This window comes from Condylostylus longicornis, unplaced genomic scaffold, assembly GCF_029603195.1.
Source record: "Condylostylus longicornis isolate FDR11 unplaced genomic scaffold, ASM2960319v2 ptg000011l, whole genome shotgun sequence".
Taxonomy (NCBI): Eukaryota; Metazoa; Arthropoda; class Insecta; order Diptera; family Dolichopodidae; genus Condylostylus; species Condylostylus longicornis.
In genome coordinates this window covers 3,417,907-3,441,373 of record NW_026577980.1, presented here as the reverse complement: position 1 = coordinate 3,441,373, position 23,467 = coordinate 3,417,907, and the positions used below count along the sequence as shown (strand labels likewise).

The window sequence follows — 23,467 nt, the reverse complement described above, 5'->3', positions numbered from 1 at the left end:
ATATTTTTGAAACAAACAAATTCATTCTTATATCATCTATAATTACTGGCACGTGCGAAAAAAAATTCTAAAATTTATTTTATGCATTCTGGAAAAATTGCAACAATTTATAATGGATGAAACTTTCTACATTATTGCCATATAGAAATTATTTAAAACAACAACAATAATAAGAAAAATTCAAAATAAATAAAAAACAGCTTGCAGTAAAACAAAAATTAATTATAATACAATTAAAAATTTCCAAAATTAAATGACATACAAAAAATACAGAACAGCACACAACTCAACTAATGTGTAAATATTTCTAAATATTAAAAAAAATATGCAATTTTTATTTACGTAGAATTAATTTATTTTCTTTTTTTTTTGTAGTTTTTCACAAATCCGCAACATTCTTACCTGGTGTTTTTTCAGTTTGAATCGATGATAATGGAATCGCTAAACAATTTCTATTTAATTCCATATCCTGTGGATCTGATCTTGGTAATGGTGAATAAGCAACTTTACTACCACGTCCTGGTGATGGACTAACACGACTGTGTCGCCCTCCATTGAAAACACGTTCTGTCATTGACGTTCGAAATCAAAAAGAAAATTTTATATATATATATTTATGTATATTTAAATATTTTTAAATTATTATATTAGTTTATTATTATCTGTTATATTATTTTTTGTTATTGCTTCGGGGGAAGTTTTATGTGATTTTTTTATTTTATTTTATTTTTGTTGTCTGTTTTTTTTTTGTTAATTTGTATATTATTGTTTCAATTAGTATATGGATATATATAATGAGTGAGGGAGAGAGAGATAGAGAGAGAGAGATTTTGTTTTTGTTATAAATTTAACAGAATTTTTACCGATTTCTAGAGTTCGGAGTATAACACATTATTGTAATTTATAAAAAATAGGTGATATATTAAAATGTGATTTATTGTATAACCAGTTTTACTTTTTTTTTAGTTTAATTACATTTAAAAATCAATTTTTGCTTTGTTGATTATAATATTAAATAAATTATATGTACATCACTTTTATATATTTGTATAACAGTTATACGCTTTTTATTCAATTATTTATTAATTAATTTATTAATGTTATTAAATTAATTATACACTTTTTAGCCACTTATTTTGTTAATTTGAATTATTTTATACGATACGCATCATCTATTATTTATTAATATCTATTTTATTTTATATTAATTTATTTAATTATTAAAAATTTTAAATGAACCATAATATTAACACTTTGTTATTAATTTTTAGAAAAGAGGAAATAATTAAATAAATTGTATAACAGTAATTCATAAATATTAATAATTGTACATATATAAGTGAGAAGCTGTTACAAATTAAAGTGGTTATACAATATCAATAATATCATATCGTTTTAATATTTCGACACTTTTATCTTCATAATATTTTGTTACATGCACGCATATACGTCGTAATATATAATAAATAAAATGTTATACATATATATATATGTATAGATTTATGTATATAACACTTCAAATATTTTTTTTATATTTTATTTTGTATTTACAAAATCTTCTAAAAATCAAGGATAAAATTTGTAAGATTTTTGAAGGATTATTATTTTAACCTCCATTTTTATATTATATTATGAGTGTAAGTATCACAGTATATTTTGACATTTTCTGTTTTCTATTTCAATTTCTTTTTGTTTTTTTTGTTTTGTGATTTATTCCCTTTTCCGTTTTGTATTTTTATTTATATTTTTCTGTGGTTGGCTTTTTTTAATTTTTGCTTAAGAACGAGAAGAAAATAGTAACGACGTTTGTTACCTACGTTTACTTACGTATATTTAAGAATGCGAACAATAGTAAAAGTGGTATACTTGTATATTGAGGTTTTCCTTTTTTTTTTTACATTTTGGTTCACTTCTCTATGTTCTTTTCTATTATTTTTTGTTTATTTGTTTGTTTGTTTATTTATTTATTTGGGTTATTTGATTTAATCTTTTAGGTTTTTTTTGTTATTGTCTTTTTCCTATAGCTTTAACCACAAAATCTAGTTGTAATTCAAAATATTATTATTTTTCTTTATTTTTTATTTATTTTTAAATCCTTGTATTTTATATTTTTTTTATTTTAGTTTTATGTAATAAAACTAAAAGTAAAATTAAATTTTATTTTAGAAAATTTTTATTCATAAAAAGATGTAGATACGTATATATAAATTACATTTGTGTATTATAAATACAACCGGATTTAGGAAGATTAGCTTTAAATAATGGAATTTATATTCGTATTGTATTTTTAAATTTTTATATTTTTAGCGATTTTGTTTAAATTTGAGAAAAACAAAAAAAAATTTCACAGGACTTTTGTAACAATAAAAATTGTATAACAGTTTTATCTTATAAAGAAAAATAAAAAATCATAAATTTCTTAACACTGAAATTAAAATAAATTAAAAATATTTAAAGCTTTTTTTATAGTTTTTAAAATAAATTTTAATTTTAATTTTCTATTGTTAATAATTAAATTTTAGTTTTATAAGTTTAAAAGTATTGTATATTGAGCAATTATTTTTTATTAATTAATTTTTATTAATTTTATTTTACGCCAAAAATTTGTTACTAAAGCACCGTTATTCGTTTTAAGCGCATATTAAATATTTATGTTATATTTTTTTTTTAATTAGGAACATAGAAACACTGAAATTATTCGAAATTACATTATATTTAGAGTTTGAAATTGATTTTATAAATTTATGTCGCACATAGTTTTAAAAAATATAACAATTGAAATAACAAAATATAATATTTTTTAATATTTCGATTTGTTTAACACTATAATACTATTTTATTAATTAATTTTTTTTTAAATAATTTTAATTGTTTTCGACAAATCTTCAATTAAAATTAATTTAATTCATTTAAATTATTAATTAAATGTTTTAATTTTTAAATAATTATATCACATATGGCATTTTATTTTTCAAATTTATTTAGAACTGAAATGAAAATAGAAAAATAGAACTGAAATAAGACAATAAATTTATTTATTCAATTTATATATTAATGTACGTATGTAGTATGCTTGAAGTTCACAGTTAAAGAACATAAAAGATTAATTACGCTTATTTTTCTTTTTAAATTGAAATTTTTAATTTTTTTGCTTTATTGGATGCTAATTTTTTTTTTTAATTTTAAAAAACAATTCATTTACATTTTTTTATATTTAAAATTACACTAAGTTAAATGCAAAATATTTTCGCTAGTAATTTATTTTCATTCTAAATATGGAATTTTATTGCCATTATTATTCTTGTATAATAAGTGTTGAGGGATTTTATAATAAGTGTGCTGGGATTTGTAAATCCTGTTTTTTAATTCAAAAATGTAAAAAACTTGAATTATTCATTAGGAAATATTTGCATAACTTTAAAAAAAAACAATAGCTGAACAATATTAGCTTCTAAGAATGTAAAATTAGCTTTGTATAGCCTTATTGATACGAAACATGAGAAATATTTTAAGTAAGGAATCAAAAAGGATTTATTCTTTAAAATTTAACTTTCGAATTTTAAATTCTCTAGTAAAAATCGTGAAAATCAAAGAGAAAATAATTCATTTTTTTTTTTCAAAACTTTTTTATCAAAAATTGTTGAAATTATGCATTGAAATATTATATGGAAACAAAGTCTGTGTCATCCTATCAATCGCTCATATTTTCGTTGGTCAAATGTAGTTTTTGTTTTTCACTAATTTTTCCTTTCATTCATTTTTTTGTGACAATGATAACGACAATTACCAAAATATTTTCCTTTTGTTAAACAATTGTCAAGAAGCAGAGAAGATAGTTAACGCGTCTTCTTTTACAGAAATATCCTATTAATTAACAACCACAAATTCAATGACACAGCTAACACATTTTTTAATAATAAAATAATATAAAATTTTAAATTTATTTATGCGTAATTTTTATACAAAAATATTATGAATTTATAACTAGAATGAATAAGAAACGCAATAGGAATCCTCAAATTCAAATACATATGAATACAATTTTTTAAAAACCTTTTGTTAGAACAAACAGCTTAATGAATAATAATTCCATGAATAGTACTTCATTTTCATATTGGGATTTTAAACAAATCATAATATTGAGCGTGTGAGAAATATTTTATAAAATAACCATTATGAGAAACGTGACCAAAATCAACATTCTTGTGTGTGAATATTATTAAATATTGTATGACATGTATGTACATATATGTATGTATGATAATTTCTTTTTGTATTATTAACAATCATCTACATAAGACAAGTACAAAGCTAAAGGGATTTGTCGTATATGATTATTTATTTATTTTAATAAAGAAATCTTCAAAATCAGTAAAGAAATAAAGATTTTTCAGAATAAAATAAACAAACAATCTTAATTTTGAAATTTATAAATTTCAAATAACAAATAAATAATAATTCGACATTTGTATTTGTATTCCAAACCAGAGGAACAAAACAGAGGTTTAATTTAAACCATTTAAGCTTTTGTGCGAATTTGTTACCGTTTTTTTTTTGTTTAAATATAGAACGTCACAATAAAGCAATGCTTATAAAACAGTTTTCTTGATATGCAAAAATAATGCACTGCTTACAATTTGCATTTTGGATCATAATTTTGAACTTTTATTAGATGTCATCAGTTATTGTCACATAATTTGTTTTTCATAGTTCCATTTAAAATTTCTAAATAATTTATAATTTTACTGTAATTCATAATTTGACCCTTTGGCAATTGAAGGTAATGCAAACAAAATGAAAACAACAAACTTTCCTTGCATTTACAAAACAAAAACTTTACAACTTGAACCATGTATATGGGAATTATCAAAAATTTTTTATTTTCAACTTGGATCATGTGACATTGCTAGTTTTATGTTTTATTTGCAAAGTAGATGTCAAGGTGTTGTTTCAGCCAACTTAGAAAAAATTTACATATTTGTAAAATTTTTATAAAAATTGATTTTTTCAATAATTTTTTGTTTAGTTATTATGGATTCATTTTAAATAGGTGCTTAAATTCAAGCACTCAATTGAAAACTTCAATACAATTAAGAAAAATCCTAGGTGCTTAATATTCGTTTGCTGCAAATTTCCTCTTCCACCCTCCAATTATTTGATAGAAGAGATATATGTAAAAGAATTTTGCGTTTTTTTTTGTTTAATTTTTCGCACTTACTGAACAATTTAAACTGAAAAAATAAATAAAATTCGGATTTCGATTAATTCACCCTCGCAAGCGTATGAGAAAGATATTCGTATGTGTATGTAAAAATTCTTTTCTTCTTTTCTGCTTTAATTATTTTATAAAATAAATTCAATTTCAAACAATAATTTATGTACATTTATTAATAAAAATATCAAGTATCTAATAAATTTTAACGAAAACTAACTTACGTGTTTATACAAAAATGTGTGCGAGTGTAGGAAATGATGCACTTTGTATATAAAAAAAAATTATATAGAAAGTTAAACAGAAATTTCAAGGTAAAGAAAAAATTTTTCTTTTTTCATTGCTATTGACCTGAACAATTTCAAGAATAATAACACGCTCTAATATGTGGTTAAGGTATAGAGAATTTGAAAAAAAACGTTGGAAATTCAATGAAATTTAAAGTTATTATTGTGAAATAAATCGATTGAATAAATTTGTTTAATCTATTCTGAAAAATTCATGTGCATACACATACAACAAACACACTTATATGAATATGTAGTTGTGATAGTTTGTTGTTAATTTAAATTTTTATAATTTAATGTAGTTAGCACGTGTTAACGTAGGTGTTACAAAGCACAAAAATAGAAAAAAATATTTAAATGAAAGAATTTTAAACTTTAAATTGTACAGAGGGTTTAATTTATTATTAGAATAATATGTATATGTACGTTATGTGTTTAAATGAGTTTTATTTTGAAAAATATTAAAAATTTATTTAAGATGGAATAAAATTTACTTTGAATTTTTAGTCTTGAACTTATAAATAACAAGGACATTGAGTTTTTCCAAGTAACTCGAAATTTTCATTTCAGAAATTGATTGCGTTGTATAAGTAAATATTCCTAAAAACTTGCCTTACGAAATTCATGGAGCAGGACAATGTAGAGCGAAAATATGTACACAAATTCATAAGGTATGAAATAATAATATAGTATTGTATGTAATCGTATGTTTGATTTCCTCATATTTAGTTAAGGGAAGATAATTTTTCCATGATATTGAACAGAGTGGGTCAGAAACAATAATTCTTATGACGGTGAAAATTGAAAAAACTCTTCATCACTCATTTCCAATGAAGTGCTATGTCATTAAACTATGGGACACATCAATCAAAGAAACAATATTAATGCTTTACAGACGATCCATAACAGAACGATAAAAAACCATTTCAATTATAATTGAAGGGAGCATACTCAAATTATTCTTCAATCAAATATTACTAACAATACACATCATGAATTGCAAACTTTAAATATTCATTGGACGACTGCATTAACTAAAAGAATTGAAATGGATTTGGTAAATACTAGAAACGAAGATTTAATACAACAACTTCAATGAATTTTGGTATAAAATAACATAACGCTCTTGAGATTGAACTTGTAATTGTCACTGTAATCTATAGCATACAAAGAGGATCGTTCTAAATTAAAATTGGTTTAAAAAGGGCATTTTAAAAAATTTGTTACTTAGTATATCTTTGCCTTTCACCATAAATATACGGGTAAAAAATTTGACTAAATTTTCAACACTTTAATAAACTTTTGATTTTTGAATTTTCTAAAAACTACTATGGGCTATTTCGCTTGATTTAAGTTTAGTTTTTGTCTACACAAATATGTTTTTTTATTTTTATGTTATTTTGTTTTTTTTTTTATTCAAATTAATCTAAAATAAAAAAAAATATAATGCTAAACATAAATAAAATGGTATAAACTTTGAGGCTACAGTTTTTGTTTTAGAAAAATAATTAAGAAAATTTTTTTTTTCATAAAACTTAATACATATATGTACATATATATAAAATATGTGCAATTTATTTTCGATATCGTTCATTTTTAATATACCTTAGGCTAATAGCCAGTAACACATATAACAAATATAACACATATATACTATATACATACATATATAAATTCGGATCAAACCAATTCCATTTGCTAGGAAGCATATTGCACTTGAAAAAGTTAAAATAATTTTTTGTTTTTGAAAAGAAGCCCCTTAATTATTATTATCATTATTAAAAAGTATACAAAAATTATAAAACATAATAAATATCATTCCATATTTTCAGAATGAAAGTAAAAACTGAGAGAAGCATTAAAATAATGATTAAGTTCAACTGTTAATTCGGTGAGTCAACTGAAAATAATTGTTATCTTTTATAATATTCAAATTTTGATTATTTTAGGAGTAAAGGGAGCAAGAGTTTTGTAAAAAGACACGCGACAAAAGGCAGACAGACAACTACAAAGAACAAAAAGCACATTTTTTCCATTTTTTTGGAAAACATATTAGAAAACGATTAAAGACTGGCAATATTAAAAGTGAAAAGCATAAATATTTTGAAGAAATTTACATAACTAAAATTTACATAACAGTATTCATAAACTAAAATTAATATAGCGCCCAGCTCTCGAATGAGAAAATTTTCATAAATACCATTATATGGAAAAATAATTTAACTAGGAAAAGCACATTAGTTGCCTTATGTCAGGATTCGCAAATGGTTTGGACTGGGTTTTCTTAGCGTTGAAGAGTTCAACTCTTTACATTCAACTCCCTGAGGGAAATTTCTCTGAGTGGGATGTGGGTGGGCTATAACAAACCATAGCTGGCTGCTGTAATTGAAGGGGAGGAGCTTCTTTTCCTTTATTTTTCATCAGTAATCTACAATCCATATAAATTATAAATTATATAAATAGAACAAGTACCTCTTATATACATATTGTGGGCAAGTTGTTATAAAACATTTGTTCTCTTCGATATAATGATTACATTTTACGTTATTATAAAAAAAATCTAATTTATATTCAGAAATGACAATTCATTTTCAAGATTTCAGTTTGCTTTCTATTGTAAATCTCAAATCACATAACTTTTAAAATATGCACATATTTATCAGCAATTTTTTGAAGAAATGAGCTTAAAATTAGATTAGAACTTTCAGAATTAATTTTTGTATGAAAATAAAAAGAAAATCCAATATTTGTTTTTTTTTTTAATATTATGCACATATATTAAATTATTACAAACTTAAACAAATGTAAAATACTTCCGACATAATATACGCGCTCCAGCTTTTTAACATAATTTGAAAAAATATCGGAAGAATAATAAATTAACAATTTATATGTAAGTGGTTCTAAAATATAGAAACTGCTTAAATTATTACTGAAAATAAAATATAAAATTACATAATGAGATTTTTCACAAAAATTATATATTATTTTTTTTTTACAACAAATTAAGTATAGTGAAACAAGTGTATATTATAAAGTATAATAAGTAATGAGTTGAAAAATATGTAGGAATAGAATTTAGACAAATTGATTATGTAAGTATCAAAATACTATTAGGGTTTTCGATTCTAACAGAATTGAAAATGAGTTATACTTCTGTTCAGTTTTAAGACACAACTTTGTAAAATTCTTCATTATAATATTATTTTATCTGCGCCCCTAAAAATCTTTGAAATAGTATGAGTTTGTGTGGTTAAATATTAAAAAAGCAAAGTCGTGGGAAGCAATGTGGCAATTACAATACAACTCTTAAAATAATTTATTTGTACGGCCATCACGTAGTTGACATGGTCTACTACTTATTCTTGTTTAAATTGTGCTTAACATACAAATTATTCAGTTTTACTGTAAACATTTATTATATATGAGTTTTTAAAATTTTATTATTCAAGCAACTGTAAAATACAAAAAAAAAAATGTCTTCAGAGAAAATTTAATTCCTTTGTGAAATGAAAATGATGCGTTTCCATCAAACATACACAAAAAATGAAACAAGAAAGGAAAAAGCAAAAAATTCTCATTAAAATATAAAAATCCAATTAAATTAAAAAGTGATTTAAAGCTTTTCATATACAAAATTAATTTATAAAACTATTCAACATGAAAAAAAAAATAGAAATGCAATATGGAAATTTCAAAGTTCATCCTTTTTTAAGACACGTTTTAATAAAATTTCATAAACTATTTTCGCACAGTTCCTTTCTACATCCTCACTCACAAACTACATCTATTTTATTTATATAAAAAAGGTTCAAATAGTAATAATTATATTGGATTTTAAACGCCTTCTCACGTTTGCTTCAATTTAAATTAACAACAACCATCATTCATCTTAAATATTGAATTTTTATTGGACTTTGATTAATTTTTGTTCAGTATTTCTTTTTTTAATTTATAAGCGAAAGCAATGACGCTCGATTAATTATCTTTTATCATACATTTTGTTATTTTTGTTTTATTAATTATAAAGAGAGATTTAATTATTGTAATGTGATCTTTATTAATTTTTTAACTCTTTTTTGTTTTCTTTTCTATTTTTAGAAAAATATCAATACTCTTGTCATGACAGAGTAGAGTAGAACCTCATAAAATCATGTTTAAGAAGACTAAAGTACTTCCTGTATTTATTAAATCTTAATATCTGCGTGAATGAAGCTGTTAAAAAAGGTATGAAATATTTTGTTATTTTTAACACAGCTGAGAAGAAACCGTCTTTAATCACGATACGATATCCAATGCGAATTTCAAATTCTTTGTACGAAGGTGCTCAAATTAGAATCGAATGAAATCAAAATTTTAACAATCAATGAGGTTTTAGAAAGAGTATCAAACAATATTAAAGATTGAATTCAAATCGAAGACTAAACAAGAAACTGTGCGTTACAGAATATCATTGTAAATGGAATGTAAAAAGATCTTTGTTCCCTTCAATACTGTGAAAATGAATATATATAGACATTATCTATTGTGGAAAAAACGCATCTGTTTACATGTGAGACGGCTAGGATTGCTCTTCAATTGACGGCGTATCGAAGTTGCCAAAATATCGACAGGAAGGAGACTCTTGTACACTATCTCTGCGAGTGTTCGGCGTTGGAAAAACCTTAGAAATTTAGAACAACAAACACAAATATAGTCAAATACCGGAAACAATTATAAAAAGAGCAATTATAAGTTTTTTCTTAAAACACCTAAATCAAAGTGATTATTCTTTAATGTAAAATTACGAATTCACTGGCAATTGGCGCTAATTAATATATGTACATGGTGGTACAGTAAAATTTTTATTTTACTTCAAGTTTCAGAACTTGAACGATTTCTATTACATAACGCCAATAGATTTTTTCAATAAAAATATTCGTACAAAAAGAAACCATAATTAAATTAAGTTTTTAACCCATTTCCGTTGTTTTTTTTTTTGCAATTCTCCGGTAGTTACGTAAAAAAAAATAATTTTTTTCCCCCTGAACGAAAGTTCTGACAAATACTGTGTATCTAAATCCTTTTTCAAAATTTACTGGTATATATTATATAGAAGATTATAAAATGTACAACCTATATATGGTTATGTTTTGGCATAATATGTTTACGTGCATATTATTAAGCAAAAAAATTTTTTTTATTAAAGAAAATAAAATTAAAGAACCGGTAAAAAAGGAAAAAATCTTAAAGCAAATCCTTAAAAGATAACACGAACAAAATAAAAAATGTAACAAGAGAAGAAAAAAGGTAATGGACTTTACATTATGGAAAACCCAGAAAGAAAGTCCTTTCTGAAATTTTATCTAATTTTTAAAGATAATGATAATAATTAGAAAATAAATGGCCTTTTGGAGTACACCACTGGTTGGCATGTGCATCTTAGAATAAATTTTAATTTGAGTATAAAGGATTAAGTAGTGTTATTATACCTTATTATGCAATAATTATTAAAAAAATATAGAATTTATAATAAAATTTAATGATACTAACTTTTAAGGAAAGCAGAGAAGAGTACTAAGAAATCGACAAAGTCGATCTCCCCCTTGAAAAAAAACAAATGAATGATGGACAAAAGACAATAAAGATAAAGTCGAATTTTTTACTGATCATTTAGAAAAATTTTCCCAGGCAAATGAAATAATTTCTGATGTTTGTTTAATGGACGATTGTGTAATGGATGAAAGCACTATAGCCACATGTACGCAAAAGGAAATTTTCCAAGTAGTAAAATCGCTCAAATCGAAATCCTCAAATTTTGATCTCATTCTTGCAGGAATAAAAAGACAATTGCAGAGAAAGGCATTAAAATTTTTGAAGAAAATGATGAATGCTGCAGTAGTGAACCTAAAGGATGTTTTTAAATTTTGGATATTAGCAAAAGCCGGAAGTTATTATGATAGAAATACTAGCTAAAGCCTCATATGGGCCGATATCTCTGCTACTAATAATATCAAAACTTTTCAAAAAGTTGTTAATAATAGAAGATGAAAAATTGATTTAAACCTGATTTGGTTTCGTTTTAGAACGAACAAAGCAACAATTGACTATATACACAGAATAACGGAAAAGCTTTAGAAAAAAAGTAATTACATATGTTTAAGAATATTTCTAGAAGCGGTCCTGCTAAAGTCCTGGCACGAAGGATTGTTATTTAACTTAAGAGATTGTGGAGTACTTAACAATATCTTATAGTACTTATTGGCATTTTTCCGTATTAATGCTTATTAAATTTAATTATACAAAATATTCTACTTAATCACAAACTTTATGCGCATCATTTTTCATCGGCCTTAATTAGAAATTCTTTATTATAATGCAAGGTCACGGTCTGAAATTTAAACCTATTTATTTTTCTAATAGGCGCAGCTTATTTTTCTTCTTACATAAAAATTAAAAAAAAAATCATTTTAAAAAATATTCATTTAGGGAATTTCCTGCACAAATATCCTCTATCTATACATACATATACATATATGGCTTTTTTTCCTCCAACTTATTTACAAAACCAAAAAAAAATCCCATTAATAACATTTTGAATTCTTTAATTCATCATTTATATATAATGTGCCCAATAAAAAATGAAAAATAAAGGCAAAAAATTAAAAATATTACAAAGATTGAAAAAATCTAAGAGGATATTCTCATCACGAAAGATTTCATGTTGTCACAACTACGATTATTATGCCAATAAAAAGCTTATCTAACAAAATTCACCTTTTTTTTTAAACCAACAACGAAGAGATTGAAAAAAAAGGAATCAGAATGAAAAAAACAGAAAAAAATAAAATAAAAATGAAAGAAAGGATTTTTTTTATTTTAAGGATACGAGTATTTTTTTTTAAATTTTCATGAATTTTGAATTCTTTAATTAGACATATTACCCTAGGCTCCTTTTTTTGTTGGTATTATATAATCGGTTAAACCTTAAGGTTAAATTTTAAAAGCATAGGTTAATATTGTTTTTTTTTTTTTTAAATGGTGTCAAGCAAATATATGTGTATAGTTTCTAAGTTGAAAAACTATTAAGAATACTCAATGCAAAAAAATAAAAATCATTTTTATTTATTTTGATTTAAATGTAAAGATTTGTTTTTTGAAACTGTAAGGTTTTTGTATAGTTTTAAAATTATAGCTCAAACCGGAATGGGTTTTATGAGAAAAACAGAAACGAATTATTTGTAGTTGCTATAATGTTGAATTTATTAAATTCAATAACTTAACTTGAATAGAAGATTTTAATATATCAAGGTTTACAAAATTTATATAATATTAAAGAACCCTAAGCATTTATAGTAGTAAAATAAATATACGCTAGTTTATTTTAACGATTAATGCCATTAATGCCAAATACGAAAATAATTTAAAACTGAAAAGTTTGTGTTCATTTTTGTTCTTCTTTCTACTTTCAGAGAGCGGTGAACAAGAAGTTTTTCCGTTTTTTCATGATCAGTTAACACATATAACATGTTTAATATATTTAATATATAATAAACGAGACTACTATATGAATAAACTGACTATCGGAGCAAGTAGCGCAACAAAACCAAATGTATTAAGCGGATTTGAAAATACCGATGAGCGAAACCGGAATAACAGCTATATTGGTTTTCCAATTGGAGAAATTCCAATCACAACAGAAGTGGATGCTGATTGTAAATCCGACCAACTATAATAAAACATTCCATGTAGAAACTAGCTTTACCTGTAGAACATCTAATCAAAAATTGCTGACTTAGGGTGAGATGTCAAAGTGTTGAAAAATTAGTAGAATTGTATTCATTCCTGAAAATTCTTCTGATGTGAGCGATATGAATAATTTCAGATCAATTATTATCTTGACCAAACATCAATACGGGTTCAGAAAATATTCAAGCAGCAAGCGGCGCTATTTAAATATCGTAGTATCACACATATGGTATCGAAAAAAATTAAAAAAATTGTCGTTGTATTCTTTCTTCAGAAATGTTCTACTTAAAAAACTATTTTAATTTGGAGTTAGAGGCGATGAATATAAATGGTTTGCAAGCTACTTTAAAGATAGATTGCTATTCGTTGTATTCCATATGAAATTCATTTATGTTTGCGGATTACTTGGCAATTATTCACAGCAAAAAATTCAAGCACTGAGTAATGAAATGAGAAATAGAAAAGGGGGGTGAATTTACAAAAGCTCACCATCAACACAAACAAGTTTTCATACGTGTTCTTCAATAAAAATATTTCGTACAGTAATAATAAATTAGACAGGTTGGTGCAATACAAATATACGAAGTTATTTGGAGTTATAATAGACGAAAATCTTACATGGGAACCGTATGTAATAATAACTTAATAAGTTAAGTATATAATATGTTCAACACTAAAACCACTTCAAAAGTTACTATGGTCTTCATCAGTAGCTATCAACACCAACAAAAAAAAGATTTAATGGACACGATTCAATTCATAGCCTAGTTATCTAGGTTATATCAAATAAAATAAATGACCATTACATATAAAAAAGCTTTGTTGATTTAAATAAATTTAGTAAATACTTGAATAAATTTTACATGTTAGCATAGAGTACTAGTTATCAATAATTTAAATTCTTAATGGACCAGTATAAAATGATCGCAGTCAGAGTTCTCAAAAGCCGTACAATTGGTATATCTTAAACTTATAGAAGAAGAAACAAATTTTGGAAAGGTTTCCTTAAAATAAGAAAATTTATTATTTCAAATATGTATGAAAATACAATAACTTTCAAGCACACAGATCTTAGCAGAGGTGAGTCACAGAATATCAAGTAGAATGTAAGAAAATTTGAATATCAACACAATGGCGCCTTCACTGAACGAATTTTATGTGCACGAAATTCAACCCTTGTTTCTGGTTTATTTCTATCTTCACTTCAAAGGTGACTCCATTAAATTTCACTATCATTCATCCCTCATTTCAGTATAAGAATCAACTGTAGCACAAATGAAAATATATGTAAATTTTTGTGTATTTTTAAAGAGTACCTATTCAAATAAATATTTGAATGTAAACCTTTGTGTACCTACATGAAAACAAATACATAAATCAAATTGTAAATAAGGGAAAAATAAAATCCTTGTTTGTTTGTTATCGCCCGGATTTTTGTAACTTAAAAACAAAATAAATATTTTTTTTTTTCAATTTTTCACCAAATCATTTTGTAGCCTTGAAAATATTTTTGTATTTTTGTTCATTTTAACTTCAATAATTCAAATATTTCGAAGTTTTTACAAAGAAAAAATATTGTACTTTTTTGTTTCATAATTTTAAGCACAAACACATTCTTTATACACTTGTAATTTTAAGTAAAACACTTTTATACACTTATGTATGTAATTTTATGAACATAAACTTGTAAATTTCAAAATTTACTATATATATATATATATATATATTTTGTATATAGCATATAATAAGAGTAATTTTAACTGATTTTGTATGATAAAATATAAGAGATCCTTTTTCTAATACAATATATAACAACTGAATTTGAAACTATATAAAATCCTTCCAATTAAAATATAATAACAATAATAATAATAATCATAAATTATTATTTACAGATGCCTTGCTAATGATAGCTTTATAATTATTATTAGAAACACCCAAACTATGTACTCAATATAAATATAAATTTATGTATACATAGTTTAATCTACGGAATTTAATGTAGAACAATACACTTTGTATATGCAAGAAATATAATATGAATCTATACAGGGAACATAGCACAATATACAAACATTGTAAAAATCTAGAATATGTTTTTGATATTAAAATAATTGTTAAAATTATATACCGGGTGGCCAAATATTTGATTAATGTAAAAATATATAATATCAATTAAATAAACCTTTATATTTGCAAATACTAAAGTAAAATATTGCTTCAAAAAATAGGAAGTTAAATGCATCCTTCCGGTATATATTTTTGAAATATGGAAGGCTTTTGTCCGGAAGGAAAATATATTTTCCAATTTTTTTTACAAAAATATTTTGTTCTAAAAATTTCTCAGTAATATGTACAAGAATTGTATTTTTTTTTTAATTTTTAATATTTTTTTTTTAATGTTAATTTAGTGATAAGAATGAAAAATAATTTGTAATTCTAAGCAATGTTAAATAACATTAATAATATAGCCAATCGAGAAACTTCCAATTTAAGTAGTAGATAATTCTAAAGTCAAGCCATATGAGCTACCTTAAATTTAGGCTAAAATTCTCTTAAAGAATTATTATTCTAGGACTTTAAGTTGTTGAACTACACAAATTTCATTTAAATTATTCAAAATTTTCATTATGAAACATCTTGTTTAATATACATCTTCTCAGTTCATTGTAATAAAATTTAATAAGCAAAAATTGTTATATATAAATTTACCATTTATTACAATACGAGTATAAAGCCGATAAACGATAACTTTTCTTGTACAATAAGAATAATAATATGCCTAATATTAGTCAATATAGAAATAAATACAAATTAGTTAAAAAATAACAATAAATTAAATACTCAAACTCTTTTCCATATACAGAAGTATATTGTATAATATTTTATATATGTGTATAATTGGTTTGTTGTGTTCGAATATACTTTTCCAGTTCCTTACAAAACAAATTTCCATAATATTTTATGGTGAAATACCTATTCATGTAAAATTACGTTAAAATTTTGAATACATTTTTGCACTCAATAACAATATTTCTAATATTCTTAGAATAAATTTTTGTATTTGAACTTAATTTTGAAGTGTTCCCTATATTGCATTTGGTACGCTATTTCTATCTTAGTATGTATATTATAAGCACATGTTATTTAAATATTTTATAATATTATAAATTAATTAATTACAAATCAATGATTGCAAATTTACACAATATTTAAGCGCCGTATAATATCGGCTATATTTCGCTCAAAAATTAATTTTCCCCAAATATATGCAAGACTATTTTACTACTGCTTGCACCGCAAATTATTAGGTAGTTTACGTTAGATCATAAAACAGTGTGCTCAAGAGATACTTTTCTTCACAAGTCTAAGACATTCAAAGCATATACGATAGAAGTGTTTTAAACAGATGAATTACTAAACGAATCAAGGAAACGGGATAAGCATCTTCTTTCAAAAATTTTTAGAAAATTTGCTGCAAGCAATTTAAAATTTTTAATAAATGCATAAATTTTCTAATATAAATGGATGAAATATATAGAGTTATTAAGTTTTTCAAATTTCCGTAATATTTACACTTCCGGTTGTTACATATATTTGAGTAGTATACGAATACGACACTTCCAAAATAAAGACTCAGTCCAAATAAAAATTGCCTTCAAAAACAGTAGAAAACGAGAAAAATACCGAACACATTCAATTTGTTTGTTATTCACTTATTTTTTATAAGCTAATTTAAGCTTATATAATTAAAAACTTATGAAACAATTCGGAACTTACGAAACAAAAAAATAACAATTTATTAGATAAAAACACACATAAAGTGAATGAGGGACATAAGAAACTTAATGGTTCCTTTTTTTGTGTTTGAGTAAAAATGGGGGAGAAAAAGAATTGAACACCTAAAAATAAAATGAAAAATATAGAAACAATTTTATTTTTCTTTGGACTTTCAATTTTCTTTTCTTTATTTTTTTTTAAAAGCAATCATGACAAATAAATACTCTAGGATTTCTGGTTGTTTTTTCTTCTTCTCTTTTTTGCCTTTTTGTCCTGAAAACAATGAAATTTTGTTTTGTTGAATTGTGTACTTCGAATACAATGTTTAAAAAGAAGAAAATTTTGTATGTAAATATGTATATAAGGATATATACATTATATACATATAGCACACCGCTACAACTAAAATATTGTAACTCAAAAATTGTATTTTTCTGATTTCAGTGTGAAAATATATTAGCTGATTTCGTATATCAGATTTTTCTCGTGTGACCCTGAATCTATAGATCAGGGATTCTCACCTGGTTCCTATCCATTTTCATTATTTTCCTATATCGCTTCTGGTAATAATATCCCTGAAATTCCTTAAATTGCCTAAGCCCAGGATGGACTCTCTATAGCTCCGACCTTGAATTTTCTTCATCCATCATGAATTCCTCGCAAATATTTCATAACTACAAATTAAAGTATGCAATCAATTACTTCTCATTAAAGCAAATGTTTTTTGAGTTAACAACATTTTAGTAACTACAATTATACGTTTTCATATTTATATAAGTAAAACAAAATTCCTTCTCTGATGGTTCTTCTTGAGTACAACCATATACATATACATATACGAGTGTATATGCAAAATATATGTTTTTACCAGCATTATAAGTGGGTATACCTTGATATATATCTCAAGAAGATTGGCTTTTAAAATAATAAGTTATTATTCAATAAAGCAGAAAGAAAAAAAAAAGGTTACTGTATCAATGATTATAAATAGAAAATATAAGATATTTTTGAGGGTAACGTCAATATTTTCATATATTCATATTCAATATAATCTAATATTTACAAATAGTATGTATGTACATGCATATACGTTGGGTCATTTTGTGTGTTTGTTTGTTAAATGTATGCATGGTATAAATTATAATGGACCAGTTGAATTTATTATACAAATTGTGATCTTTGACAAAAAAAATTTTGAAAATTTATAATAGAAATATAGAGTCAATGTAATGTTTGTATATGGATGTATGTATGTTTGTAGATAAAATGGAATAAAATAATAATAAAAACTAAATTATAATGATGGTTATTATAATAAATTTTCTCGTTACCTTTTCAAATACATACATACATATATAATATGTTAGGAGCTAGAAAATGTACGATATTAAAAATAATTTATTATTAATTATACAGGTCGATTAACCTATTATATAAAATTGGAAAGATATAATAATAAATAAATATAAATTTTAATAAATTGTACACAATAATTTTAAACTGACACTGGTTCTTTATTTAGTTCAATTAAGTTATAAAATAATAAATTATGACTACATTTGATTGATAATTAAAGTTAAGAAGATATGGAATATAAGGATTCCTTTATGCCATTATTTTTAGCCAGATTTTGATCTATTGTTAGTTGTACACTCATTTATATTCAATTTAGTTGAACTGATTTTAATTACGGCTCATATTTTATGCTGCCTATAAGATAAGAACGTAAAATGATTATGAATGATAAAATTTTTATTATTAAACACATTTTGGAATTTTTTTAATCTTAGATTTTACTCAACGTATTTTTTGGTTGTGTCTAATAAAACGATCTAAAACAGAGATCTATTGAATTTCGGTATCTGTTTAAATGTCTAAGAGGCTGATCGGTTCATGGTTTTGTTTTTCTTAGCGTAAACTACATATTTTTTTGGTTTTGTGATCACTTATAATACAAGTTCTTAATATAATTAAAAATTTAGTTAATTTTAAGCAACTTCCGAGAGACAGCTCATTCGGCTAAAATTCTGGCGAATTCGCTAATCATAATACCGAAAATTCATATTCCACAAAAATTTCATTCCGCTCGCCGATCAGCCTAAATTGTTAAATAATTATTATAATAGTATTTAATTTTTATTGAAATCCAAAAAATAAGTTTTATCGGAGAAATTGCCATGTATGTGAACTATGGCAGGGAATGGCCATGGCACATTAAGTTAAATTATAAAAATTAATAAGAATTTTCATGTCATTTGGAAGATTCATAATATTTTTATGGGTAGTATTTTTTATTATCTTATTATTAGAACAATTTAATATGAACATAACTATAAAAATTGGATAAGTTCTATTTTAGTTAAAATATTAAAATTTTTATTGTAGAACAATAAGTATAAGAAATATTTATGTACAATGTGCAAATTTCGATATTTGATTATGAATACAAAATTTTCCATGTCAAAATCATAATTACATTATTAAGTATAGTGTAATAAAAATATAATAATAAAAATCAAATTTGAAATTTTATGACTAAGAATTTACAAGCACCCCTTCATTTGATTTTATTCGAAACTCGTGAATCGCTTTTTCAAATATGATCTTCGATTTAATACAAATTACAATTAATTGAAATTCAGTAAAATTTATTGAGTATTTTCAAAGATTAATAAAATAAATATTCATAATTATTTTTTATTATTGTATGTGAAAAATGGACACGAAATTCAATCTCATTAATGAGACAGTATAAAAACTATCAAAATAAATTCGAAAAATTATTGATAGAATAATCACAAAAAGTTGATTAAGTATCTACATATAAAAATTCGGACTATGCAATCATTTATTTTTATATTACAATTTAATATTTTTTTTTTATTTCTTCCAATATAACAAACTAATTAATCTTAAATGTTCGGAAAAATGTTATTAAATGTATTTTCTACTAGATGAACTTCTATTCACAAATTCATCATTAATTTCTTTCTGTAAGTTGAATAAGATTTAGAAATTTTTCACCACTTCAAAGCAAAATTTTCTTTCTCTTTCTAATATTTTTGGAATTTTGTGTCTATTTAAAAATTAAATTACAATTTTGTAAAAAAATAATCATTTAAATAAAAGCAATTATTAGATTATTAAATTGATTTTGTTATACTAATTACTTTATAAGCGAAAATGAGTATAACAGTTTAATAATTTAATTTAATGTGTATATGTAACAAGTAAATTCATGAGAATGCACAATCATTTAAATGCAATAATATATTAATAAAATAAATTAAAATTTAATTGTTTGCTCTTTTATTATAAAAAATTACAAGTATGTATAACGCTTTTTATATATACATATATATATGCACTTTTGTATATCATATACTTTAATTTTTTTACAGAAAAAAAAAAAATTGGTTTATTAATATATTCTACATTATGCTTCTTTTCACATAATATGTATATAATTTAAAGTATATTTTATATGTGTGTAATATATATATACATATAACATTTTATTGTTTTTTAAAAAGCATATTTTTTATGTAAATTCATGTATTATTATATTGTATTTTTAATAATGTACAAATAACAAATCATTGTATAGTATGCATTAAAAACAATTCTTTTATATGCATATATATAATGTCAATGGATATAAATAAATATGCATATAACAGAATTATATGTACTAAATAATACTGACATACCTGTAAAGTATATTTAGTACATTATTAGAAATTATATATAGTAACAATTGTACTAAAAATCTCAAAAAAAAAATGAATGAAGATCGATTTAATAGACATAAAGTGTTATATGCATAATTGTGTTATATATACATGTATTATATATATAATTGTGCTATATATACGAAATAAAATAAATATTTTATATATTATATATTGTATCTATATATGATACATATAAATACTGTTATATACATGGTATATATTATAATGTAATATATGTATATAATGAAGATAGATTGCAGTAATAATTTTATTGTTATATAGAAATTTCTAATTATTTTAAATGTCCCTTTTAAAATTTTTAAATCTTCATCCCATATAGGTAATTTTCTCATTTCATCAATTCATATAACAAAAAAATATAATTTTATATAATACAATATAGAAAAATCATTTAAATTATAATATAAATTAAATATAACAAATAAAAAATTGAAATATTTAAAACCATCCATTTGGGTGAATTCAAATTGAACGTGTATAACACATTTAAAAATTTTATAGTTTGCAGAAATATTAATTAATATAAATTATAATATATGTATATATATCGTATATACCTACACATTTGTATGTATATGTACACACTTTACATTATAAATACATAATGTATATATATGTATATATGTACATATATGCATTTAGATATGCACATATAACACAAATTTTTAATGCTCAAATATTTTTTTTTTTCTTATTTTAAACTTTTAAAAAGTTTAAATTTTTTCTTCTATTTTAGCTTTTTAATTTTCAAATAAATTTTTTTTATTAATTCGAATTTATTTTATTTTTTTTTCTAATTTCTAATTTTATTTATAAATATTTTTTTATTATCACCTTCACTTTTTTTTTGTGTGTGGTTTTTTTGTGCTTTTGTCGTTCTTCAATTAATAAAATTTTTATTTAATTTTTTAATATACACAATTTAATTTTAAATTTTATAATTAATATACTATTAAAATTCTAATAATAAGTAGGCATTGTCTGCCTCTCTGCCTTAATAAGAAAATACATCCGCCTTTTATAATTGCATTGCATTCCGTTTCAGAGTAAAAGAGAAAAAAAAAGAAAAAAACAAAACAAAAATAAGGCAATCAGTACACTTTATGTATGTAGGCAAGAATGAATAAAAAAAAATAAAAACAAGACAAAAATAAAATTCTAAGAACAAAAAAATTAGCGCGCCGCACTGAGGACCTTTTATTGGAAATTTTAAATTTTCTTGTTAATTTTAAAGTTTACGTTTATCTTTTGGTTTTTTTTTTCTTTTAAGTTTACCCAAAAAAAAAAATTTTTTTTTTAAAATACCAAAAATATATTATAGAGACACACACACATACACAGTTTTTTTTTTCAAAATAAAATTATTTTATATTAATTTTTTTTTTCTATTTATTTTAATTTTTTTTCTTTTGGTATTTTTTTCGAAATTTTCATTTGTGTACCACGTAATCCGCCGTTTCCATCAAGGTCCTGCATGCAACTGAGAATAATAATATAATCAACAAAAAATTATAGAAAAAAAAGCATAAAAATAAAAAGAAAAAAACAAAATCATTTACAATACACCAGAATAAAAAAAAAGAAAAAATGAAAAGAACAGACAAGAAAAAAAGATATTCAGTCAGTTTAGTACCTAAAATGTGTGCATTATGTGTGTTTATTTGTATATACATGTATGAATGATGTATGAATATATTTTTTATACATATTATATGTATTTACATACAAGTATATACATAAATTGTTTAATGTAAAAAATACAGTTCATATTCGAAAAAAATTATTATTTAAAAAATTTTTAGAAAATTTCTTGGTATATTTAGATGGTAGAATTCGGGACACAACTGAACTTACTACTGATGGTAGAAAATTAAAAAAACAAAATTGGAAAGGTTTCTGTAACTCTGTAAATCGAAATATACCCTCTAACGGAGAACTTATTATAATTTAATATTTATTTTGTACATAACAATATTGAAGGCAATCCAATTACAATATTTTGGTGCAATAACTGTACTACTTTTCAAAAACTCTTATACGCTCGTCACAATATAATGTCAAAACGGAAAAAATTAATAGAAATTCAATTTTATAATAAATATAAATTAAATAAAGCATAAGCTGAATTGCTAAAATTGACTTTTTCCCATATTGAGAAAGCATCTACGTAAGCTGAATGAGACGCACCTCAGCCATTTATGCAAATAGGCATATTAAAAGCTATTATGACATTTCATGTATAAAAGTTTGCATTATATTTGATAAAGAAAAGAGAAAACATTTTAATTATGAATAATAAAATATTAATTTTTTTTAGATAATTTGAGAAATATTACAGTATAACAGAAAATAAAGCAAAACTTTACTCATAAGCTTCAATACTTTTGATTCGAATCATTAAATTTCATACAATTTTGTTATACTTACATTATAAAAGTTCGACTGTATATAATATCAAAATATTTAATTGTATATATGTATATATGTAATGTACGTATATTTTGTTGAATTTGTTATACAATATAATGGTTATTTACAATATATAATAAAAATATTACAATATAAAAGCCAACTGAAACAGCAGTGTGAACTTTTTTATGTTCATTTTTCAAAAAAAAATTTTTTTTTAATTCTAAAAAAGCTCTAAGAGTTTTTTTTTTTGTATTATGCTTTTCATATTTAATTTTTTTTCTTTTCTTTTTTTT

The 23,467-nt window shown here is 23.1% G+C and overlaps 1 protein-coding gene and 1 long non-coding RNA gene across 6 annotated transcripts in view; both read right to left on the bottom strand.

The window, feature by feature from the left end:
• LOC129619338 (uncharacterized) overlaps nt 1-1,043 on the bottom strand; it is a 63,724-nt gene extending 62,681 nt beyond the window's left edge. For 3 of the 4 annotated variants that reach the window (XM_055534582.1, XM_055534584.1, XM_055534587.1), the window contains exon 1: nt 403-853. In XM_055534582.1, coding sequence (XP_055390557.1) covers nt 403-574 — 172 coding nt within the window. In that variant the 5' untranslated portion in view covers nt 575-853. The other variant, XM_055534585.1, reaches the window with a different exon arrangement.
• Nucleotides 1,044-2,962: 1,919 nt separating this feature from the next.
• On the bottom strand, nt 2,963-22,230 carry LOC129619339 (uncharacterized). Of its 2 annotated transcripts, XR_008697856.1 has the most exons (3): nt 21,597-22,230; nt 17,529-17,681; nt 2,963-2,987 (listed from the first exon to the last, which is right to left on the bottom strand). It is a non-coding gene; the product is annotated as an uncharacterized LOC129619339 (long non-coding RNA). The 2 variants fall into 2 exon arrangements; XR_008697855.1 differs by lacking the exon at nt 2,963-2,987 and having other exon boundaries at nt 17,528-17,681.
• Between the last annotated feature and the right edge of the window lie 1,237 nt (nt 22,231-23,467).